The 21309-nt window shown below is 38.6% G+C and overlaps 2 protein-coding genes across 2 annotated transcripts in view; one reads left to right on the top strand and one right to left on the bottom strand.

Annotated features, from left to right (window-relative positions):
• Positions 1-4135: 4135 nt before the first annotated feature.
• On the top strand, positions 4136-13575 carry EFCAB9 (EF-hand calcium binding domain 9). Its single transcript, XM_057491816.1, has 4 exons — positions 4136-4397; positions 6864-7012; positions 7737-7910; positions 8617-13575. Exons 1-4 carry the CDS (start codon positions 4262-4264, stop codon positions 8758-8760), a joined length of 603 nt encoding a protein of 200 aa, XP_057347799.1. The 5' UTR covers positions 4136-4261; the 3' UTR covers positions 8761-13575.
• A 1669-nt stretch (positions 13576-15244) lies between these two features.
• UBTD2 (ubiquitin domain containing 2) overlaps positions 15245-21309 on the bottom strand; it is a 55923-nt gene continuing 49858 nt past the window's right edge. The window contains exon 3 of the mRNA XM_036884681.2: positions 15245-15833. Coding sequence (XP_036740576.1) covers positions 15436-15833 — 398 coding nt within the window. The 3' untranslated portion in view covers positions 15245-15435. The remainder of the gene's footprint in view (positions 15834-21309) is intronic.

Below are 21309 nucleotides of genomic sequence, written 5' to 3' on the forward strand. Positions count from 1 at the left end.
TTTATTTTGGTATCATTAATCTATAATTACATGAAGGACATTATGTTCACTAGGCTCTCCCTGTCATCAAGTCCCCCCTACCTACCTGTTCACAGTCACTGTCCATCAACATAGTAAGATGCTGTAAAATCATTACTTGTCTTCTCTGTGTTGCACAGCCCTCCCCGTGCCCCACCCCCACACTATACATGTTAATCGTAATGCCCCCTTTCTTTTTTCCCCACCCTTATCCCTCCCTTCCCACCCGACCTCCCCAGTCCCTTTCCCTTTGGTAACTGTTAGTCCATTCTTGGGTTCTGTGCTTCTGCTGCTGTTTTGTTCCTTCAGTTTTCTTTTGTTCTTATACTCCACATATGAGTGAAATCATTTGGTACTTGTCTTCTTCCGCCTGGCTTATTTCACTGAGCATAATACCCTCTAGCTACATCCATGTTGTTGCAAATGGTAGGATCCGTTTTTTTCTTATAGCTGAGTAATATTCCATTGTGTATATGTACCATATCTTCTTTATCCATTCATCTACCTATGGACATTTAGGTTGCTTCCATATATTGGCTATTGTAAATAGTGAAGAGATAAACATAGGGGTGCATCTGTCTTTTTCAAACTGGAGTGCTGCATTCTTAGGGTAAATTCCTAGAAGTGGAATTCCTGGGTCAAATGCTATTTCTATTTTGAGCATTTTGAGGAACCTCCATACTGCTTTCCACAATAGCTGAAATAATTTACATTCCCACCAGCATGTAGGAGGGTTCCCCTTTCTCCACAACCTTGCCAACATTTGTTGTTGTTTGTCTTTTGGATGGTAGCCATCCTTACTGGTGTGAGATGATATCTCATTGTGGTTTTAATTTGTATTTCTCTGATGACAATCGATGTGGAGCATCTTTTCATGTGTCTGTTGGCCATCTGAATTTCTTCTTTAGAGAACTGTCTATTCAGCTCCTCTGCCCATTTTTTAATTGGATTATTTGCTTTTTGTTTGTTGAGGTGTGCGAGCTCTTTATATATTTTGGATGTCAACCCTTTGTCGGATCTGTCATTTATGAATAAATTCTCCCATACTGTAGGATACCTTTTTGTTCTATTGATGGTGTCCTTTGCTGTACAGAAGCTTTTCAGCTTGATATAGTCCCATTTGTTCATTTTTGCTTTTCTTTCCCTTGCCCAGGGAGATATGTTCAAGAAGAGGTCACTCATGTTTATGTCCAAGAGATTTTTGCCTATGTTTTTTTCTAAGAGTTTTATGGTTTCATGACTTACATTCAGGTCTTTGATCCATTTCAAATTTACTTTTGTGTATGGGGTTAGACAGTGATCCAGTTTCATTCTCTTACATGTAGCTGTCCAGTTTTGCCAGCACCATCTGTTGAAGAGACTGTCATTTCCCCATTGTATATCCATGGCTCCTTTATCGTATATTAATTGACCATATATGTTTGGGTTAATGTCTGGAGTTTCTGTTTCATTGGTCTGTGGGTCTGTTCTTGTGCCAATACCAAACTGCCTTGATTACTGTGGCTTTGTAGTAGAGCTTGAAGATGCGGAGCAAGATCCTCCCCACTTTATTCTTCCTTCTCAGGATTGCTTTGGCTATTCGGGATCTTTGGTGTTTCCATACGAATTTTTGAACTATTTGTTCCAGTTCGTTGAAGAATGCTGTTGGTAATTTGATAGGGATTGCATCAAATCTGTATATTGCTTTGGGCAGGATGGCCATTTTGACATTATTAATTCTTCCTAGCCGAGAGCATGGAATGAGTTTCCATTGGTTAGTGTCCTCTTTAACTTCTCTTAAGAGTGTCTTATAGTTTTCAGGGTATAGGTCTTTCACTTCCTTGGTTTGGTTTATTCCTAAGTATTTTATTCTTTTTGATGCAATTGTGAATGGAATTGTTTTCCTGATTTCTCTTTCTATCAGTTCATTGTTAGTGTATAGGAGAGCCATAGATTTCTGTATGTTAGTTTTGTATCCTGCAACTTTGCTGTATTTTGATATCAGTTCTAGTAGTTTTGGAGTGGAGTCTTTAGGGTTTTTTATGTACAATATCATGTCATCTGCAAATAGTGACAGGTTAATTTCTTCTTTACCAATTTGGATTCCTTGTATTTCTTTGTTTTGTCAAATTGCCATGGCTAGGACCTCCAGTACTATGTTGAATAACAGTGGGGAGAGTGGGCGTCCCTGTCTTGTTCCCGATCTCAGAGGAAAAGCTTTCAGCCTCTCGCTGTTCAGTATGATGTTGGCTGTGGGTTTATCATATATGGCCTTTATTATGTTGAGGTACTTGCCCTCTATGCCCATTTTGTTGAGAGTTTTTATCATGAATGGATGTTGAATTTTGTTGAATGCTTTTTCAGCATCTATGGAGATGATCATGTGGTTTTTGTCCTTCTTTTTGTTTATGTGGTGGATGATGTTGATGGATTTTCGAATGAATGTTGTAGCATCCTTGCATCCCTGGGATGAATCCCACTTGGTCATGGTGTATGATCCTTTTGATGTATTTTTTAATTTGGTTTGCTAATATTTTGTTGAGTATTTTTGCATCTACGTTCATCAGGGATATTAGTCTGTACTTTTCTTTTTTGGTGGGGTCTTTGCCTGGTTTTGGTATTAGGGTGATGTTGGCTTTATAGAATGAGTTTGGGAGTATTCCCTCCTATTCTATTTTTTGGAAAACTTTAAGGAGAATGGGTATTATATCTTCTCTGTATGTCTGATAAAATTCCCTGGTAAATCCATCTGGCCTGGGGGTTTTGTTCTTGGGTAGTTTTTTGATTACCGCTTCAATTTCTTTGCTGGTATTTGGTTTGTTTTGATTTTGTGTTTCTTCCTTGGTCAGTCTTGGAAGGTTGTATTTTTCTGGGAAGTTGTCCATTTCTTCTAGGTTTTCCATGCTGAGTGGATATTTGACATTATGGAATGATTGCTTATTTTTAGGTCTGATAATGGTATGTACTTAGGTTAAAAAGAGTCACTCTTTTGAAACATTTGAGAAACTAGGTCTGGAATTTGCTTCAAAAGGCATCCAGGGGGGCTCTCTTGTCCCCTCCTGGCATGAGCTGGGAGCTCTATTCTCTCACTTTATTTCTAAGTAAAAGCCTGTACCTTACTCTCCTACCTTGAGTGTTTGTGAAGCTCATTCTTCAGCTTTGTGAACAAGAACCCCAGCATCACCAGCAGTAACACTCCACCTGGCCTCCAGCTGTGACTAGTTTCACCAACAATATCTGAGTAGCAACAATGATGGTACTTCTGCAATTATAATGTGTGTTTGTCTTTGTTCTCTGATCTTTCTCCAGTTACAAGGCTCCTAAATCTTATGGAATAGCAATTCCTAAAATGAAAATTTGTAACCCTAAATCGGTCATTGAACTAAGCTGCTTTGCAACCAGGAACACAATTACAGACTGTTAAAGGAGTGAAAAATAAAAGCTTGTTGTGTTACATAACTTAGAATTTGAAGTTCTTTTGTTTCAGCATGCAACCCAACACAACCCAAAAGATTGGTCAATATTTGAAATTAATAAAATTACCTTCTTTTAAAAAAAAAAAAAAAAAAAAAAAGGCATCCAGGGATGGTGGTGGTGGTGGGTGGGGGAATATAGCTGAAACTAGATTGATTCTGAGTTGATAACTGCTGATGTGATGATTACATATAAGTTTAGTACACTAATCTCACTTTTGGATGTATTTGAAATTTTCCATTATAAAGAACATAAAAGACAAAAAAGGTCCAAATTATACAGCTCACATTTGCTGCTTTGTTTTTTTGGTCACTGATGTGCATTTTGTTCCTTAAAAACATTCCTTCTCTCTTTAGTTTTATTTTTATTGTACTTATTCTACGTTATTTTAATACTTTCTCATGTATTTTTCGATTTTTCTTGTTTTCTAATACATGCACTTAGGGTATATATACTCCTGAGAACCATTTCAGCCGCATAGCGTAAGTTTTCATGTGCAACGAAAGAGTGTTCCTTTGTTAATTTCTAAACAGTCTATGATTTCAGTTTAGAACTGGTCAGATTTTAATGACAGGGATAATCAAATTACCAAGAGATTTGGGACAATAGCTACCTATAGCAAGGCTGGACTAGTGAGAAGAAGCAATTTTAATTTTTTACTGTTTCCTCTGGTGTTTTTACCTTGGAGACCTTTATGACTGGAGTTTCTCTCTATACAACATTCTAGATCTGAGATAGAATTCTCTATTGTATTTCAGGTTGCCAGGCCCTTGGCTTCAAGAGCACCATAATGAAACTGAAGGAAGGGTCGTTTCTGTGGTACCTCTGCCTGGACAAACTGTACTGCTTACTATCCGTGAGAAATGTGAAGGCCTTAGTGGAGTATTTTCACCTTCTTGATGTGCACGGCCGGGACACCTTGAATGGTCAGTACTTTCAGAAAGGTTTCCTCTGGGTTGTTACTTGGTTCTTAATGTGCAGGGCAACTTGCGGAACCAAAATCTGTTAACAAGTATTTATCTTTTAACTGAAGCACAGAGAGAAATCTGTGCCGACTCAGGGAGCCATTCAGTGAGGAGGATTAAATGGCAGGCTCTGGGGTTGAGTCCTGGCTCCCCCATTATTCCTTGGTGACTTGGAGAACATGTCATCAACCTCTTTAAGTCTTTTTCCTCAAGTGTAAATGAGACTTCCAGCAATGGAGTCCATCTCATAGTTGGAAAAATAGTTAAATGGGATAATGTATGGAAAATGTTTAGCACAGTGCCTGGCACATTATAAGGACTTAATAAGTGTTCATTATTATAATTATTCCTGGGGGCTGAGCTCCACTCAGGCATTAAACCTTAAGACCCTCTCACCAAGACTTCTCATCTGTCAAATGGGAGGTTTGAATCAATCATCTACACAATCCCTTCTAATACTTGGTACTTAAGAGTGACTGAAGGGTTGATGATCTCAACCTGCCTTTGAGGGCACAAGCTAATAGAAGACCAATGAAAATACTTCAGGTTTTTTTTAGGACTAGGTGAAAGTAAGGTATCCTATCCTTTCATTGTGACTTGAGAAATAATTGTCATTTGTGAACACAGGGTTGCTTCCATCAAGATTTTCGAGAGTTCATTATTTAAAAAATAATAAAGTTTCATTTTTTCATTATTTCATGCCTTAATTTTACTTGTTACATATAGATTTGTACACAAAATGTCACCATATCTTCTGGGTAATAACCCAATCCTAGATAAGGCAATTGCAGAGCACCTAGGTTTAACAGAAAAGCTGGGACTGAAACCCAGCCCATACTCCTGGTGTCACTGGCATGTTTGCTGAGAAGAGCATGCTCTCCCTAGTAACTAACTGAACACTGCCTGATGATGTAATACCCTAGAGGTAAAGTCATGCTCATCTCTGGTCACCAGGGACTGGATAGTGGCCTGAAAGGGGGAAGGCACAGACTTAAGTTTGGCCCCCCATCAAGGAGGTAATGACTTCAGGCCTTGGAGACTTAAGTGGGCGAGTCCCACACTAAACCATTTAAGGAGAAACTACACAAAATCACTATATTTAGTGTGTCCTTCCCACATGTTCTAGCTGGTGGGGTGTGGGGAAGGAACATCAAAAGACCACCAGAAGGTCCCAAATCATGACACTGTGAGGACTGGTTCACTGTGCTCTTAGCTAGCTTTAGCTGGGACTCCAAGCTACACAGATAGGTTTTATGTATTTAGTGGAGCCAGATCTTATGTAAGAAATAGTCTTTGTAATCAGTGGACAAGGGGAATCACATACAAACAGCTACACTTGAAAACCCTTAAGTTACCAAGGGCAGTTTGTGTATACAACGCATACAGCCATATTCCATTACATAAGTGTAACACCATGTTTATTTCTTCCATTTTATATGCCTTGGGACAGGTGATTAATGAGTAGAATCTCAGGAGAAACCTTACCTGTTCCTTAAATTACAGTATTTTTCATAGTACAGCATCATATATAATTGAATATACATTAATCAATATGTAGAAAATATGGCTTCACAGTGGAAAGGGCAAGTATATGGAGTTAGATGGACCACATTTGAATCCCAGTTCTGCCACTCAAAAAGTGTGATTCATAGACCAGCAGCAACCTCTTCAATTATGAGTGTGAGAAATGGGGACTCAGTCCCATGCCAGATTTCCTGAAACAGAATCTGTATTTTTACGAGATCCTTCAAGTGATTGTTATGCTATTACAGTTCAAGAAGCACTGAAATACACTATCTGAGGCATATTATAAAAGGGTGTGATACCACTTTTCCTGCAGGATTTTCAGGGTTCAGTGAGATGTGGCATTTAAAGTGCCTAGCAACTAAGGTGTTTAGTAACAATTGTTCCTTTCCACCATTGCCAAATGCATCCGCTTTATCTAAGCACAAGGAATATTGATGGTTTTACAGAAGAGGAATTATTTTTAAATTTTTCTTCTTTTAATTATCTCCTCAAGTGAAAGACCCAGGAGAAACGTCAGCTTCTCCAAGAAAGTGTCCTAGATTCCCGTGAGAATTAAGCTGTTTCTTCCATGTATGAGGAACACTTTGTGCCTTTCACTGGTTATGTATATACATCCGTCTGTTCTGCAGAACATGTGAGCTGGAGTCCAGGACCAAGCCCTATCCATTATCTCATTCTCCATAACCTTCAGCACAGTGCTTTTCTGCACAGCTCAAGGAAAATTAAGGTTTGAGGAATCATGGGTGGTACAGTAGCAAAGCAAGAGAGAAAATATTAACATCACCATTTCCAGGTCACCAGGCTTCCAACATTACTACCCCCCATTTATGTGGCCCTCAGGTGTTTAGCATTTTGGAATTGTTTCAAAATAATCCATCTCCTCATCTCCCCACCATGCAGATGTGCTGTTCTACCACTTCCTTCATCATGTGACTAACTTGAAACGGAGGCAGATCATGATTGTGTTTGACATGCTGGACTGGAACGCTGTGGGAGAGATTGGTTTTGACCAGTTCTACATGTTGGTTTGCATACTGCTGGCACGACAGGTGAGTAACAAGTCAAGGTCTGAGGCAGAAGCAGCAGGGATTGGCCGCTGTCACCATCTTGCTTGAAGTAGCACTGAATCAGACTGCATCAGAATTTTTCTTCCTTCCACTCAAAACAGGAAAACATTGGGGGAGAACTACTCTGGGTTCCTGAAGGGTCCGTCTCTAACCTAGAAATCGCCAACAATTACCCAGCCTCTCTCCCCATGCGGTCTCCACCCTTCCACACTGCTTCTTCCAAAAGAACAGCCTCACCGGTCATGTCCCTCTTTGAATCACCAGTCATCCCAATTGCCTCGCTCCCTTGATAAATCTTTTTCTCTGGAGGAGGTGATGAAGATGAGGAATGCTGTTTGGGGTCCCACCTTACCTTGTACACACTTCTAGTGTGTATTTGCTTATTTCCCACTCTTTGAGGAAAGGGCCCTTGGTCTTCATCATTTCATCACTGTGATGTTTCACAAGTAGATTTTCACTGAATGTGAGGGATGTTCTAGTGACTAAAGTTATGATAGCTGCACTGGTCACTACAGATGGTGGAACTTCCCCTTGAATGCAGATGTTGAAGCAGGACTCAGTACATTGACCATAGAACCCTGTTATCCTTGAGCTTCTGTAATTTTGCCTCTTGCTTTTAGCTGTCTAGGGAATGGACTAGTGAATATAAGAGACTTGAAGTAGCACCAACACTATTCCTTGTCTTAACGTGTTTCTCTCAAAACAGAACCACTTGGAAGAGCAATTTATCTTCCGCCATTCCCGGCCTGTTTTTGAGCTGCTTGACCTGGATGGGGAGCTCAGAATTGGTGCAGCCAACTTCCACTTGTGTAACTTTCTCTTCAATATTAAAAAACAGCAATTCAAAGAGCTCTACCGCTTTGACATCACAGGTGACTGTGTAAGTGGTGATCCCTGAGGTATGGCCTGGCAACCTCTCTGTCCAAAGGCAGAGGACGATGTCCTACTACTTAGAAACAGGTGCAGGAGAAGGGTGGGAAAACCAGCTGGAGCATGTCATGCAGTGGAATCAGAAAAAAATGGAGATTTATAGGCCTGTGGAAGAGAGAGGATTGAATAAGTGCTACATCATATAATACAGATATAAAATTATAAAAGCTTAGGGAAGGAAATTTTGTTTAGAAGTTTTGTTTAGAGAAATACATTAATATGGCAGGAGTTAGTGTTGGAGAAGGGTTTATAGATTTGAATAAACAGAAAGGAAGAAATTCTATAATGGAAACACATAAGCAAAATCCTGAGATAAAACAACTATGGTGAAGACAGTACATTCTGCCTGTTTAAAAAGGAAGTCCATGTTGGGGAAACAGGTGGGAGCTGAGGTTGAAAAAGATGGATCACACTGTGAGGAACCTCAGCTGCCAGCCTGAAGCATCTGAACTTGACATAGAAGATAGTGACCCTTGCTTCCTTTAGTCTCCAATAGTCTCTGCTCCTGGCTCCTAGACTACACTCAGACTATAATTATGTCCTAATTACTGAGCCTCTTTAAGTTTCCTAGTTTTTAAATGAGAAATTATTACAATCTTGTCATCTGAAGTATCAAATCCTCCCTGAAATAATTTTTCTTTCTCCCTCTCCAAAAGCATCTTAGTTACAAGGAATTCAAGCTGTTTACTATCTTCTCCATGGACAAATATCAGGAGAGGCAGAAAGCTGAGAAAGAGAAAGTTTTGCTCCAAAAGAAAATGTCACATCAAGAGAATAAGAAGAGAATATTCTTGGAATAACTGGATCTAAAAGTAGAAGTAATTACAACTGTTAACAGGTCTAAAAATAAATTTAGATGATTAAAGTGAGTTATCTTTATAGTGACTTTTACATATAAGGGCCTTAAGTGAGTAATCCTCCATCAGGTTAATTCTGACACTTTCCCGACCGCACAGAAGATTCACAATATTGTAATGTAGTGAAGTAACTACTTCTGTCACCATGTCCCACCTCTATGCTGCTTTTCTATCAACCCTGTTCTTTAAGGTGTCTGTGTATGTAACTACCAACACTTACTGGAGCTAAGTAGCTGAAAGGTGATCTTTCCCAACATTTGTCATGTGGTCCAATACTTTCAGAATCCTTTCTATTTTCCCAGTCCTCGCTAAAGCCACCTGGATGCAAAACACTTCAAACTGGAAAATGGTTAAGTGCCTCCACCCATGAGGGAAACTGACTTTTAAGTACGTAAGAGCTGTGTTCTTCCTAGAAGGTGAATTACTCTCTGATGACTTAGGTGCTTAAGCAACTATACCAAATCTACTAGGGTGAAATAATTACTGTATGCCCTCATATGATTTAGTTTTTTTCTATAATTAATGCCTTGAGTAATTAAAAAATGTTTTTAGCATGGGACTTGTGAATCCTCCCTGACTGTATTGTGATTTTAATGATAACTACCCTTTAGCAATAAGCACTTGCCATGGGTTAGGCAGGTGCTTTAGATGCATGACCTTATTTATTCTCACATTAGGTATGTTACCCTCAATTTACAGATGAGGAAATTGAGGCCCAGCCAGATTAAGAATCTTACCCAAGAGACCAGGATTCAAATTCAAGTTCTATTAGATGCCTGTACTTTGAGTAAGTGATTTGAGTAACTCACTTCAATTTTAGCAGAATACGCTTAAGTTTTCAGCTAGCATTTTGGTGGCTCAGAAACCCCTTCTGAATAATGCTGATGTCCTCCGACCATATGTTTCTGAAGAACAAGTCTGGCAATTAAAGAAACACAGCTCATTTACTAAAAAACAAGGATTTCTTAAGGACACACTAGGTAATATAACTGACCCTGAGACATTCAGTAAGTTCCACAGTACTTAATCATCATTAAAAATCACTTGTCAATGTGTGACAGACAAGAATACTGCTTATCAAAGATTGTCATTCATAAGTCAAAGTTGTAAGAATAGAAATCATGTCAATATGAACACTCTCTATATTTACGCTAATAGACAAGAGCTTTTGCTAACACACTTACAAGCATGAGTAATGTTTAGCAGCCAAAACTCTATTCCCAGTGGAATTACAAAAACTAAATGGAAAAAAAAAAGAAAAAAAAAGAAAAAAAAGAACCCAAGTCACTTTAACTTTTCATTTCTGGTTTAAACACGGGGGTAATGTTATCTGTCTTAAGGAATTGTTGTGAAGACCAAAAAGATGCAAAGCATGTCACTTACAACAGTCTCTCCCCGATTCTTCCCCAGTGCCCTCTGGCAAACAAGTTTGGACAAGACTACACCTATACAGAGTGCGGTACTGACAGTGCTCTCTGGCTGGAAAATGACACCCAGAGATCAGACATCATTTCAAACGGCCTCCCGACTTATCTTGGGAGAGGTTTCTGCCTCTTTTCTGGCAGCCTAGATGGCTTTTGCCACCAGACAGCCTTTGGACATCTACCTAGGCATAGTTCTGGTAGGAACTACAATGAGGTCTTAGGAAGGCTTCCCTTGCCCATTTTCCAAGGGGGAATATTCTCAAATATGTGAAGGGTAACTATGACATGTTTTTTGCAGACACACAGTCTCTAAAGCAAATGAAGATACTATGCCTTTTATTATTTCAGAATGCGGGCAGAGAGGGAAGAAGGATAGCCAAAGACAATTAGTAGAGTAGGTTTTAATTTTGCTAACTAACTAAAATTTAGATTCGTTTAAATTATTCTAGTCCATTCAATTTAATTATTTCAAATTAACTTAAAATAAATTATCAAACTTAATGACCAAAGTTTCAGGAATAAGCAGGTAGTAGTTCCCCCCTCCTCTCTGGAAATCATCAGGGTAACCTGAAAGATATCATGATCTAACTATTAGAGTAAAAAAATCCTTTTAAGATTATTAGCTCTGATGGGACCAAACTAAAACTCAGTGTAAAATCTAAAATTCAATTGTACCAGTAAAGTGACACTCCTTTGGGACTAGGAAAGTACTACAGAGAAAATGATCTGTCCATGTCCACTTTAGGACTTTCTCCCCCCAGTACATTCTTAAATTTTTAAGAAATATGTTATTTATAGGTATACATATAGATGTTTGAATTAAGCTTATTTCCACAGTGAATTAACCCACTGTGCTTTTAAGGGTAGAGCTTAAAGACAAGTACATTTAGGCATGTTTTTGGAGGAATGTGTAACACTGTATTATTACTATGTCATAGTTACAGAGAATTCCTTGGTCAACAAAGCATGTTTGTTCGGTGGCTTAAGCAAAGAATAGGGCAGCAGTACTTCGGAGCAGGTGAACGGCAGGCTTGACTGAAGAGATGACTTTGGTTTCAGCCCATGGCCACAGGACTGGTTCCTCTACAATCTTTATCAGCTACAAAAAGGAAGGAATTTTAGAGGAAGCTAACTAAGCCAAATAAAATCATTCCTCTTCCACTAGTCCCCAGCTCTCAGATGTTATCATCACATGCCCCAAGCCAACAACAAAGACTAGAAAAAGCCAAATCAACTTTGCTGACCCCGGGTGAAGTGGGCAGTTATTCACGTGAGCAGCCCCTACAGGGCCAAAGAACAGAAATAACAGGAGACTGGCTCCAGCAAGGGAGGTTATCAGCCACACACACATTTTGTCTCTTCCATAAGTAAACATACTAAATCATAGCGTTTGAGAGTTGGCAGTGAATACAGGCAGATTTGCTAAATTGACCAATTAACAAGAAAGACCATTAAAAAAGCATAGTCTTAAAAACTGTCATAAAGTAAAAGTGTTTTTTTTTCTCATCAATTGGAAAAAGATAAAAATTATTCAGTAAGAAGTACCAGGAAAAGTGGGATACCTATTTGTTAAAAAAAAAAAAATCAGTGCTGCTACTCTATTCCTTGAACTAGAATAAACCCAAGATAATGAAACCATAAAGGAAATACTAAAAATATGAGCAAAAATTTTTTGTAATCTCATAATGGAGACCTTTCGAAGGTATGAAGAAAACCCAGAAGCTATAAAGTATACAAGGACTGATAGATTTGCACATGGCAAACTACACAAAAACAAAAACAAGCGGTAACACATAATAGAAAATACTAATTTCCTTAATACAGAAAGGGATTTACAAATCAAGAGGATAAATACCAAAATGCACTAGGCATATGGGCAAACATAAATTGACAATGCACAGGGAAGAAATACAAATGGCCTTAAAATATATAGTTAAATGTTAACCTTCAAAGAAAAAACTACAGGATACAGATTTTCACTTAAGATGTGAAAGATCAAAAAGTTTCTCAGGGCATAGGGAAATAAGAGCAGCCATACACTCTCTTAACAAAAGGATTAAATTGGAAAAATCTATTTGGAGGGCAATCTATTTGGACATATACCATCTAAATGTATATACTCTTTGATCTAGCAATTCTCCCTCTTCAAGAGTACATTCTACACAAAGATGTAGGTATAGAAAAGGACACTTCATAGCAGCATGGTTTACAGTAGCAAAGAACTAGAAACAGGCAAACTGACCACAGTGAAGAGGCTGAAATAACAGTGGTACTCCCGACAGTGGAATGCCACTGCAGCTATGAGAGGAATGCAGCAGTGTGTAAAATCTCTAAATTCATCATTTTAAAGAAAAATCAAAGGTGCAGAATAGTATATGTAACTATGGAAAAAACAAGGGTGGGTGAATGTACACACATACGTACTGGAACAGTGGCTCTCATGGTGCGACCCTTAGACCAGAAGCAGCATTACCTGAGTATGTTTAGAAATGTAGGTTATGGGGCCCACTCAGGCCTACTAATTTGGAACCTCTGGGGGAAGAGTCCAATGATCTGTGTTTTAATAAGCCTTCCAAGTAATTCTGATGCATCTCAAGTTTGAGAACCACTATGCTAGAGTTAAAGGTACCCAGAAAATGGGTGACAGCTATTACCTCTGGGTAGAAGAAACAAGAGATGAGGAACAGGAATGGAAAAGAGACTTCACTTTGGTATGTTTGGATTTCTTTCCCCATGCATGTGTATCACCTATTTTAAATAAAAATTTAACAATAAAAAGCTTGCCACTTTGATCCAAAATGGATGAGAAATTAACTCAGTGCTTCTGAAAAGTTGAATTACAAGTTTTGGGTTATGGCATCATTCTTAAAAAGAAAAAAAACCACCACCTATTTTAGACCAAGATTTCAATGTAGTACATAAAGCATCTCTGTAAATGACCATGTAGGGTTTGGCATAGCAGAGCCTAAGTTTGGTGATAATGAAGTTATTGATTGAGCTGGGGTTTTAAAAAGGAGGAAAACCTTTTTAGAGGTTTTATTAGAATGAGGCAGGTTACCCTTACGTAGAGAGCAACAATTAAAAACCCAGAATAAAGGCAAAGACAAAGAGAAAAATTGAACTTTTTTTTTTAAAAAAGCACAAAAACCCTACATACTAAAATTGTACACATCAAGTATTGGTCCAATATTATATCAATCTATTTACAATTAAACAGCACCATGGTTTTCTCACCTAGGTTAGTTAAACATGCCCAGAAAACTGCTATAAAGTATATGTTCCTTTAAAATTAAAAAAAAACAAAAACAAAAAACTCTTAGGAGAGCTCAAATCCTCAAAAAAGGACTTTTTGCCAACCACAGATTATTAATATCACCCAATTTACTTAAGAAAAATAGGTTTGAATGCTTTCTTTTTCCTGGTTGACAAAATTTGAGATGTTGCTATTCAATGTGGCACACAACAAAGAAACTCTTTGATGGTAGTGGTGTTATACTGGAACACCCTCATACCTTTGCATCCAAATATAAAAATACTCCTTTGGAATTCATGTTATTTTATCTTGAATTTAGATTCAATTATCAGCAAACCTAAATGAGATGTAGCCACAATCCTTAAAATAATCGCAGAGAAAAGGGAAGTGGGTAAAGCTCTCATAAACATGGTAAGTTACAATCATAGATAATATACCTAAGCAGGCTATAGGATTTCAAATGTTACATTTAAACTAATTAGCAATTTCGTTTTGCCACTAAAATTAATAATGGTGCTTCACATCCAAATAGGTGTGAAGGCTTGATTATTTCCCAACTGAGAACAGCCTTAAGCGCCTTCTTGCCTCTCTTTTTCCATCTCATGGATTCTCAGGGGTACAGTGATTATGTGGTAACCCCCTTCTCACTTAAGGAACCAACTTTTAAAAGGCTCAAAATTAAATATAATCCTTGCCAGCTTTATTCCAGTCATAGTACAAAATAAGCGGGTTTTCTCACCACATTTTTCAGTCTTCTAATTTGCAGATGGTTCTTAATTTGCCTCTTTGCTAGGAAAGATGAGAGAGTTAAACTGTCATCCACCGCGACTAGAGAATAGTGAACTGGAAAGCAGGAAAGTATAAAGCAGTGTTTCATCATTTGGTCTCACTGCTGAAGTTTAAATAACAGTAAACCTTTCACACTAGTAAATTATGTGTTGAAATTTTTTCTAGAAGATTGAAAATAGGCACAATTCTCCCAGGGTTTTCCTTAAACCCTTCCTGCACACTATGGGCAAAACATAATTATTATCCTATAGTGGGAACAGCTGTACTTGATTCCTTACATTTCCTGGGTGCCAGTATCCATGCATCTGGGGGCATACTTAGCTCTGGGAAGTTCCAAGCAATGTGGGTAGATCAATGAAGGTATTATACAGTAGTGACCATCTAAGCCTGGATATGAAAACAGTTTCATTTTACAGACATTTCAAAGTACTATGCAGCAAGAGGACAAGACACTTTATAACTGAGTATCAGTTGAAAATCAGGGATCTGACTGCAGTGACTCTATTATTGCCAAGTGTTCCAGAAAGGTGCCTGCCACCAAAGTGCTTGAAGGCACCAAAATTTAGTGTGATTGTAAATAAGGGAACCTCAACATATGGGGATGGGGAAAGCAACACTGAAACCATTTGCCAGTCTCTGCTCCTTTACAGCTAAAATATTAACTGAGCAAATTAAGATCAGAATAGAAGCATACTTCAAATACTGCTCTTTTCACTTTCCATTTTAAAAAGCTCAAGTTTTTATAACTATTAGTGACAGTTTCCAGAATTTATATTGATTTTTTAAAATTCTATATTCACAAGGTGCTTGGTGCTGTTCTTTGTGGACACAACGTTCTGTTTACAGTCCAAAGCATTTAAATGCAGCCATTACATTGTTGTTGAGTGTTTTAAAATAAATCGTTATCTATTTTTTTAATTGCCTTTCAAACGAGAAATTGTAATTAACATGAGTCTCCAAGGGTGGCTGGCTCTTTGTTTTATTGTTTTTGTTGGTCTCCATCACAGATGGAATTTTTCACTGGTAATTCCTCAGAACTAAATCCATTCATACGGAATTCAGAGCAGTGAAAATAGATTTCACACCATAGAGGAGGAAATGACAACAATAAAAAGGAGCAGGAGGGTTCGGGGAAGAGCTAATAGGACCAGTTCAGTTCTCTACTGGCGTTGGGTTTTGCAACAGCTGGCTTATTATAACCTGTACGACATAGTCCTTTGGGATCTTCAGCTCTTCCAACTTCATTTTGTCGGTGAGAGGTCTGCCAGAAAAGAACCATCGCTGACTACTTGGTTCCACTCCTTCTGCTGCGTGTAGCCGCCTCTTCATGTGGTATACTGTGTCTGTGCTGCGGACCACAAGTTTGAGGTCTTTGCCTGTGGAAAGGCGCAAACGGAGTTGACATTCATATCCAGAATTAGGTGGTGGCTCAGGAATATCCAGAGTCTCTATGTCACTCTTTTCCTCGATCATGTTGATCGGCGGTGCCAAGCAATAGACTGGAAGCTGATATCTGTTTCCCAGTTCATCATAGCACTCTGTAAGTGCACCTTCAGAAAGAGAAGATTTAAGAGCTTAATCTAAATGAATGCATTTTTGTTTATACTTGCAAAATGCTTACTCAAGCTTCTTTTGCTAGCTTGCCACTGTAGAGAAAAAATATATAAAATAAGGTCAAACACTGTCAGCTGATATCAATGATGATCACCAAGGCTCATGAATAATTATTTGTGTATTCACCTAATTTTACATTAACCAAGACCCTAGCTCCTTACCCTCACCTTCAAAGTGAGTTCATAACTAATTCACACTTACATTAAAAGGTAAAGGAAAAGAAAGCACAAAAATTCAAATTTGATTAATGCTTAGACCAAATTAAAGGGAGATTCAAATTACATTTGGGATGTCTTTTAAAGAAATAAACAGATTCCTAAACCCAATTCACCACAACAGTGTTTCAGAGCTGTTTTTGTAGTGCCTAGACTTCTTGAATTGAAGTACTTGGCCAGAAGTCCTTAGTCCAAAGAGACTGTGAACTAGAAATGGCAAGCCTACCAGCTACGGCCGGCTCCTGGCTCATGTATGAATTTCATTAGTGCAGCTACCATAGAAATGACTGAGGTGTTCTCAACACCCAAAAAAACAAATAACCCGATTAACAAATGGGCAGAGGATATGAAGAGACGGTTCTCCAAAGAAGAAATTCAGATGGCTAACAGGCACGTGAAAAGATGCTCCACATCACTAATCATCAGGGAAATGCAAATTAAAACCACAATGAGACATCACCTCACACAAGTAAGGATGGCCAGCATCGAAAAGACTAAGAACAACAAATGTTGGCTAGGATGCAGAGAAAGGGGAACCCTCCTACACAGCTGGTGGGAATGTAAGATAGTTCAACCATTGTGGAAAGCAATATGGAGGTTCCTCAAAAAACTAAAAATAGAAATACCATTTGCCCCCGGAATCCCACTTATTGGAATATACCCAAAGAATACAACTTCTAAGATTCAAAAAGACATATGCACCCCTATGTTCAGCACAGCACTTTTTACAATAGCCAAGATATGGAAGCAACCTAAGTGTCCATCTGTAGATGAATGGATAAAGAAGATGTGGTACATATATACAATGGAATACTATTCAGCCATAAGAAAGAAACAAATCCTACCATTTGCAACAACATGGATGGAGCTGGAGGACATTATGCTCAGTGAAATAAGCCAGGCGGAGAAAGACAAATGCCAAATGATTTCCCTCATTTGTGGAGTATAAAAATGAAGCAAAACTGAAGGAATAAAGTGGCAGCAGACTCAGAGACTCCAAGAATGAACTAGTGGTTATCAAAGGGGAGGGGTGGGGGAGGGCGGGTGGGGAGGGAGGAAGAAGGGAACTGAGGGGTATTATGTTTAGTACACATGGTGTGGGGGATCACAGGGAGAACAGTGTATCACAGAGAAGGGACATAGCGGATCTCTGGCAAGTTGCTGCACTGACAGACAGTGACTGCATTGGGGTATGGGTGGGGACTTGATAACATGGGTAAATGTAGTAACCACATTGTTTTTTCATGTGAAACCTTCATAAGAGCGTATATCAATCATACCTTAATAAAAAATTTTAGAAAAAAAAAAAAAGAAGAAAAAGAAAAAGGAAATGACTGAGGTGTTTTATTTTACCTCTATTAGTCTATCTGTACAGAGAAGCTATGGATTAAACAGAAAGAATGAAAAGGCTATGAAGTTTATAACCAGAAACTCTAAGGAGGGAAAAAAGTATTTATGGTCTAAAAGGAGGTATTAATGGCTAATTTCCTTATAAAGCTTATAATTACCAGGACTTCCCTTAGGGAGCTTGAAAGCATACTTAATGAATGTTTATCGCAAGGCTATTCATAACGTGTCCTTTGCTCAAACTGGGATATTAATGTCAGCTGATTATCATCAATTCAGGTAAAAAACAAAAGCATCTATCATATTCAAAACACCCATACATAGGCTAATGAATATGGGGAGTGGGACACTGAGAAATAGTTATCAATGAACAAATGAGTTCATGAATGTAGCTCTGTAGTCTATTATCAATGGACTGAAAATACAAAGCATCCAAAATGAAACTAGAGCCATCACCATCCCCACCATGGGTTGGACTGGATCTGCCTTAAGATGGGCTGGGGTGAAAATTCAGTCACCAGGCATAACACAGATGAATATCCCCTTTCCTCTGTGTTTAAAGACATTGTCCAGCCTCTCTGTTATTTACTAATTAATGTATACACTGCTATGACACTGCAGAAACGAACATACTTGAAGCACAGTTTAGTGATCACAAGCAGCTCCCTAACCTAGTAACCACCTCACTGCAGTACCAGTATAAATAGGGGTATAGTTGTGCAAACCTCACTTTTATGTACCATATACAGCCTAGTCCTGAGGCGAAGAAGCCTACTGATGTCTTTCAGATGGGCTGGCCATCAGGAGAACTAGGTAAGAGAAAGTGGAGAGTTCACCACAGACCCATCACCTCTAGAGACATAGCCCTGATACTGTGGGGTTAGTACTATCATTCTGGTAAGCACAAGAGCATATATATGTGATTGTTCTGCTAGAAAAACATTCCCTCAGCAAGTCACCATTCCCAATCACTATCTTCGGAATCAGGAGACCAAGATGAAATTCCCAGTCTTGTACAAACTAGAGCAATATTCTTTAACATGAAATACCTTTCTCAATCAGCAAAATGAGACAGGATAAAACCTCTAAAGTGGTTTCCAGCTTTGCACATGTTTCTTCACCTATGTGCACAATAGATTTAAAATAGGTCTGCAAACCAATGCAGCCCAACTACAGGGAGAATGATATTTTGACAGAAAAGCAGCCTACATTCTTAGACTCTCTGGAAGCTAGGCCTCGAGATGACACAGCAGCCTTGTGTACAGTGCTAAAACAGTAGTGCATGCCAACCTCAAAACCAAACATATAACAAGCACTTTAGCTCTTTCTAATGGGAAGCAGAGTATGGGAAGCAAAGTCTTCACCCTCCTGCCCTTCAGCCTAGCAAGTCAGGGGTTCAGTTTTCAGATCTCAAGTGGGTGAGAACAGAAACTCCATGGAAGAGGTACAGCTGGATGGCATACCCTCTTATTCCAGCTCAGGCAGTATTCATATCTATGATGCTAGAAATAAGCTATCCAGATTCTATATTGCTTAGAATCTTCCCTTGTTAAAATTCTTGATAAAGGAAACTTGCATTTTACTTAAAACAAAGTTTTCTGGTTTATCTGCTCTTTTTCTCACTTTTGCCTGTTGAATTATAATGAGTTATAAATATTCTCCAGTTTTAGATTAAACTAAAAACTAAATAGTAGAAAAATCCAGACCATGATCTAAGTACATTTAGGCTACGGTTTTATGGGTTACCCGCTCCCTAAATTAAGTATCTTGGATCATAACATATCAACAAACATAATCTTTGTTTATAATATAGCCCACATCTGAAAATTACTCCCAGAATTACCAATTCAGAGCAGAATGACTTCTCTGTAGGGCCAGACTCTTTTGAATAATATACTCCCAATCCTCCACCATTTAATAGCACCGTATCTCTTTACTAAAGACAACACTGCTCTGCTAATAGTGATCTGTATCATACAACCTCTTTAGGACTTCATAAGGATACTAGAAAACAATTCTCATATTCTACAAAGTCACCATATGAACACTTAATAAACACTTGGGAGTGTGTAGGCCACTGGAGAAAGGTTACAAGAGAGTCAATATTGTCCTTGGTCCCCAGAAACTTATAATGAAGGTAAGCAGATACAACATACTCACCAAAGATTTAAGTACAAATTGATACACTAAAAATAGGAGCTGAGATAGCACACAACAGAAAAGTAGACTACAGTTGGTAGAGCCAAGAAGGAGAAATTCTATGCAAATAGTGTGTTCTGGGCATCACGTAGAACAGAAATGAAAGGTATTCCAAGAAATAGGAATGATAAGGAAATAAGACTTAGTACAGAAATAGCAAGTGGTTTTATTGAAATGGAATATAGAAACAGTGATATGAAATTACTAAATAGATGGCAATAGTGAAAACCTGATAGAAGGGTTTGGAAGTTTAGACTTAATACTGTAGGACATTACTAGAGGTTGCTGATATAGATATATGAGTCTTTCGTCCAACAAATATTGAGTGCCTATTATATGCCAAGCAATGTTCCAGATGCTAGGATTATGCTAGTGAACAAAAGTATGTCTGAAGATTATTTTATCATTTGGCTAAAGGGAGAATGGCTGCCTGGAATCAGGGGGACCCACTAAAATGACTATATGACTATAGCAACACAAAGAAATGGATCTGAGACAATAAATGGTAACTGGCAGCACCTGATGATGTATGATGGAAAACAAGAAAGAAAAAGAATCACCAAGAAGTGAGAGTGACAGAGAACTCAGGGTTACAAGATTCTTTGCTTAGTTTTTTTAACTACTTCAGTTTTGGTGAGATACTTAATTGAATTATCTGCAGGTCCCTGAAGAAACATATTGGGAAAAGGTAAAAGCAGTTTGTAGAGTACTAATCTCAAATGTATAAGTTTAAACATAAAAGCAAACATGTAGGAGTACTTACCAGTTTTAGCTTGAAGCACTCTGAATACATTAATAATCTCCACAATAGTCCTCTAAGGAACCTATTACACTCATTTTACAAATGGGAAAATTGAAGCAGAGAGAAGTAACGCTTCCAGTGTCAGGGACAATAAGTGACAGAGTGAAATAATCTAATTCCTGAAGAAGTAAATGTGTAACACAAGGATAAAACTACAAGGCTTGGCCCCCAGATTGGTGATATAGCTAATGGGAAGGAGGAAATGTGCAGAGGGTTAAAAAAAAAAAAAAGAGGACTAATATAAGAGGGGTGAAAGCCAAATATGAATCACAAGGAGCAAGAAACCCACAGTCCAAAGGATTAAAGATGGTGGTGTGAGAGGTGAGACAGAGGCTTCCTCCTAAAACTGCATATAATACGAAAATATAATTAATACAACTAATCCTAAAAGAGCAACAGGAAAGAGGACTGCGCCAGACTGCATAACACCTGGAGAAAAGAGCAGACCTCATGGAACAGGGTAATGTACCAAAGCTGTGGCCCGGCAGGACCCAAGCCCTTCCCTGACCTCAGCTCACCGGTGGAAGGAAGATAAACAGAACGGGGAGGGAATGGAGGCCTGGGACTGCTGAATATCTAACTCCAGAGATCTGCTCTGGGAGCACAAACCTACATTTCATGGTGCTTTCATGATACTCTCATAATTATGGGATTGGAAAGCTAAGACAGGCAGAATTCCTGGAGACACTGAGATTCCAGCCACTTGTGGAAAGCAAGGATCCATATCTGGCTGCTCTGGGACAAAGAAAGGCAGGCAGTCTGAGAGACTTCCTAACAAGGAAGCCCTTAGCAAGAGAGCTACTAAAGGGGCAAGGACTGCACAGAGCTTACTGCTCAGGAGAAAGGACA

Source organism: Manis pentadactyla, chromosome 2, assembly GCF_030020395.1.
Source record: "Manis pentadactyla isolate mManPen7 chromosome 2, mManPen7.hap1, whole genome shotgun sequence".
In the NCBI taxonomy this organism is placed as follows: domain Eukaryota; kingdom Metazoa; phylum Chordata; class Mammalia; order Pholidota; family Manidae; genus Manis; species Manis pentadactyla.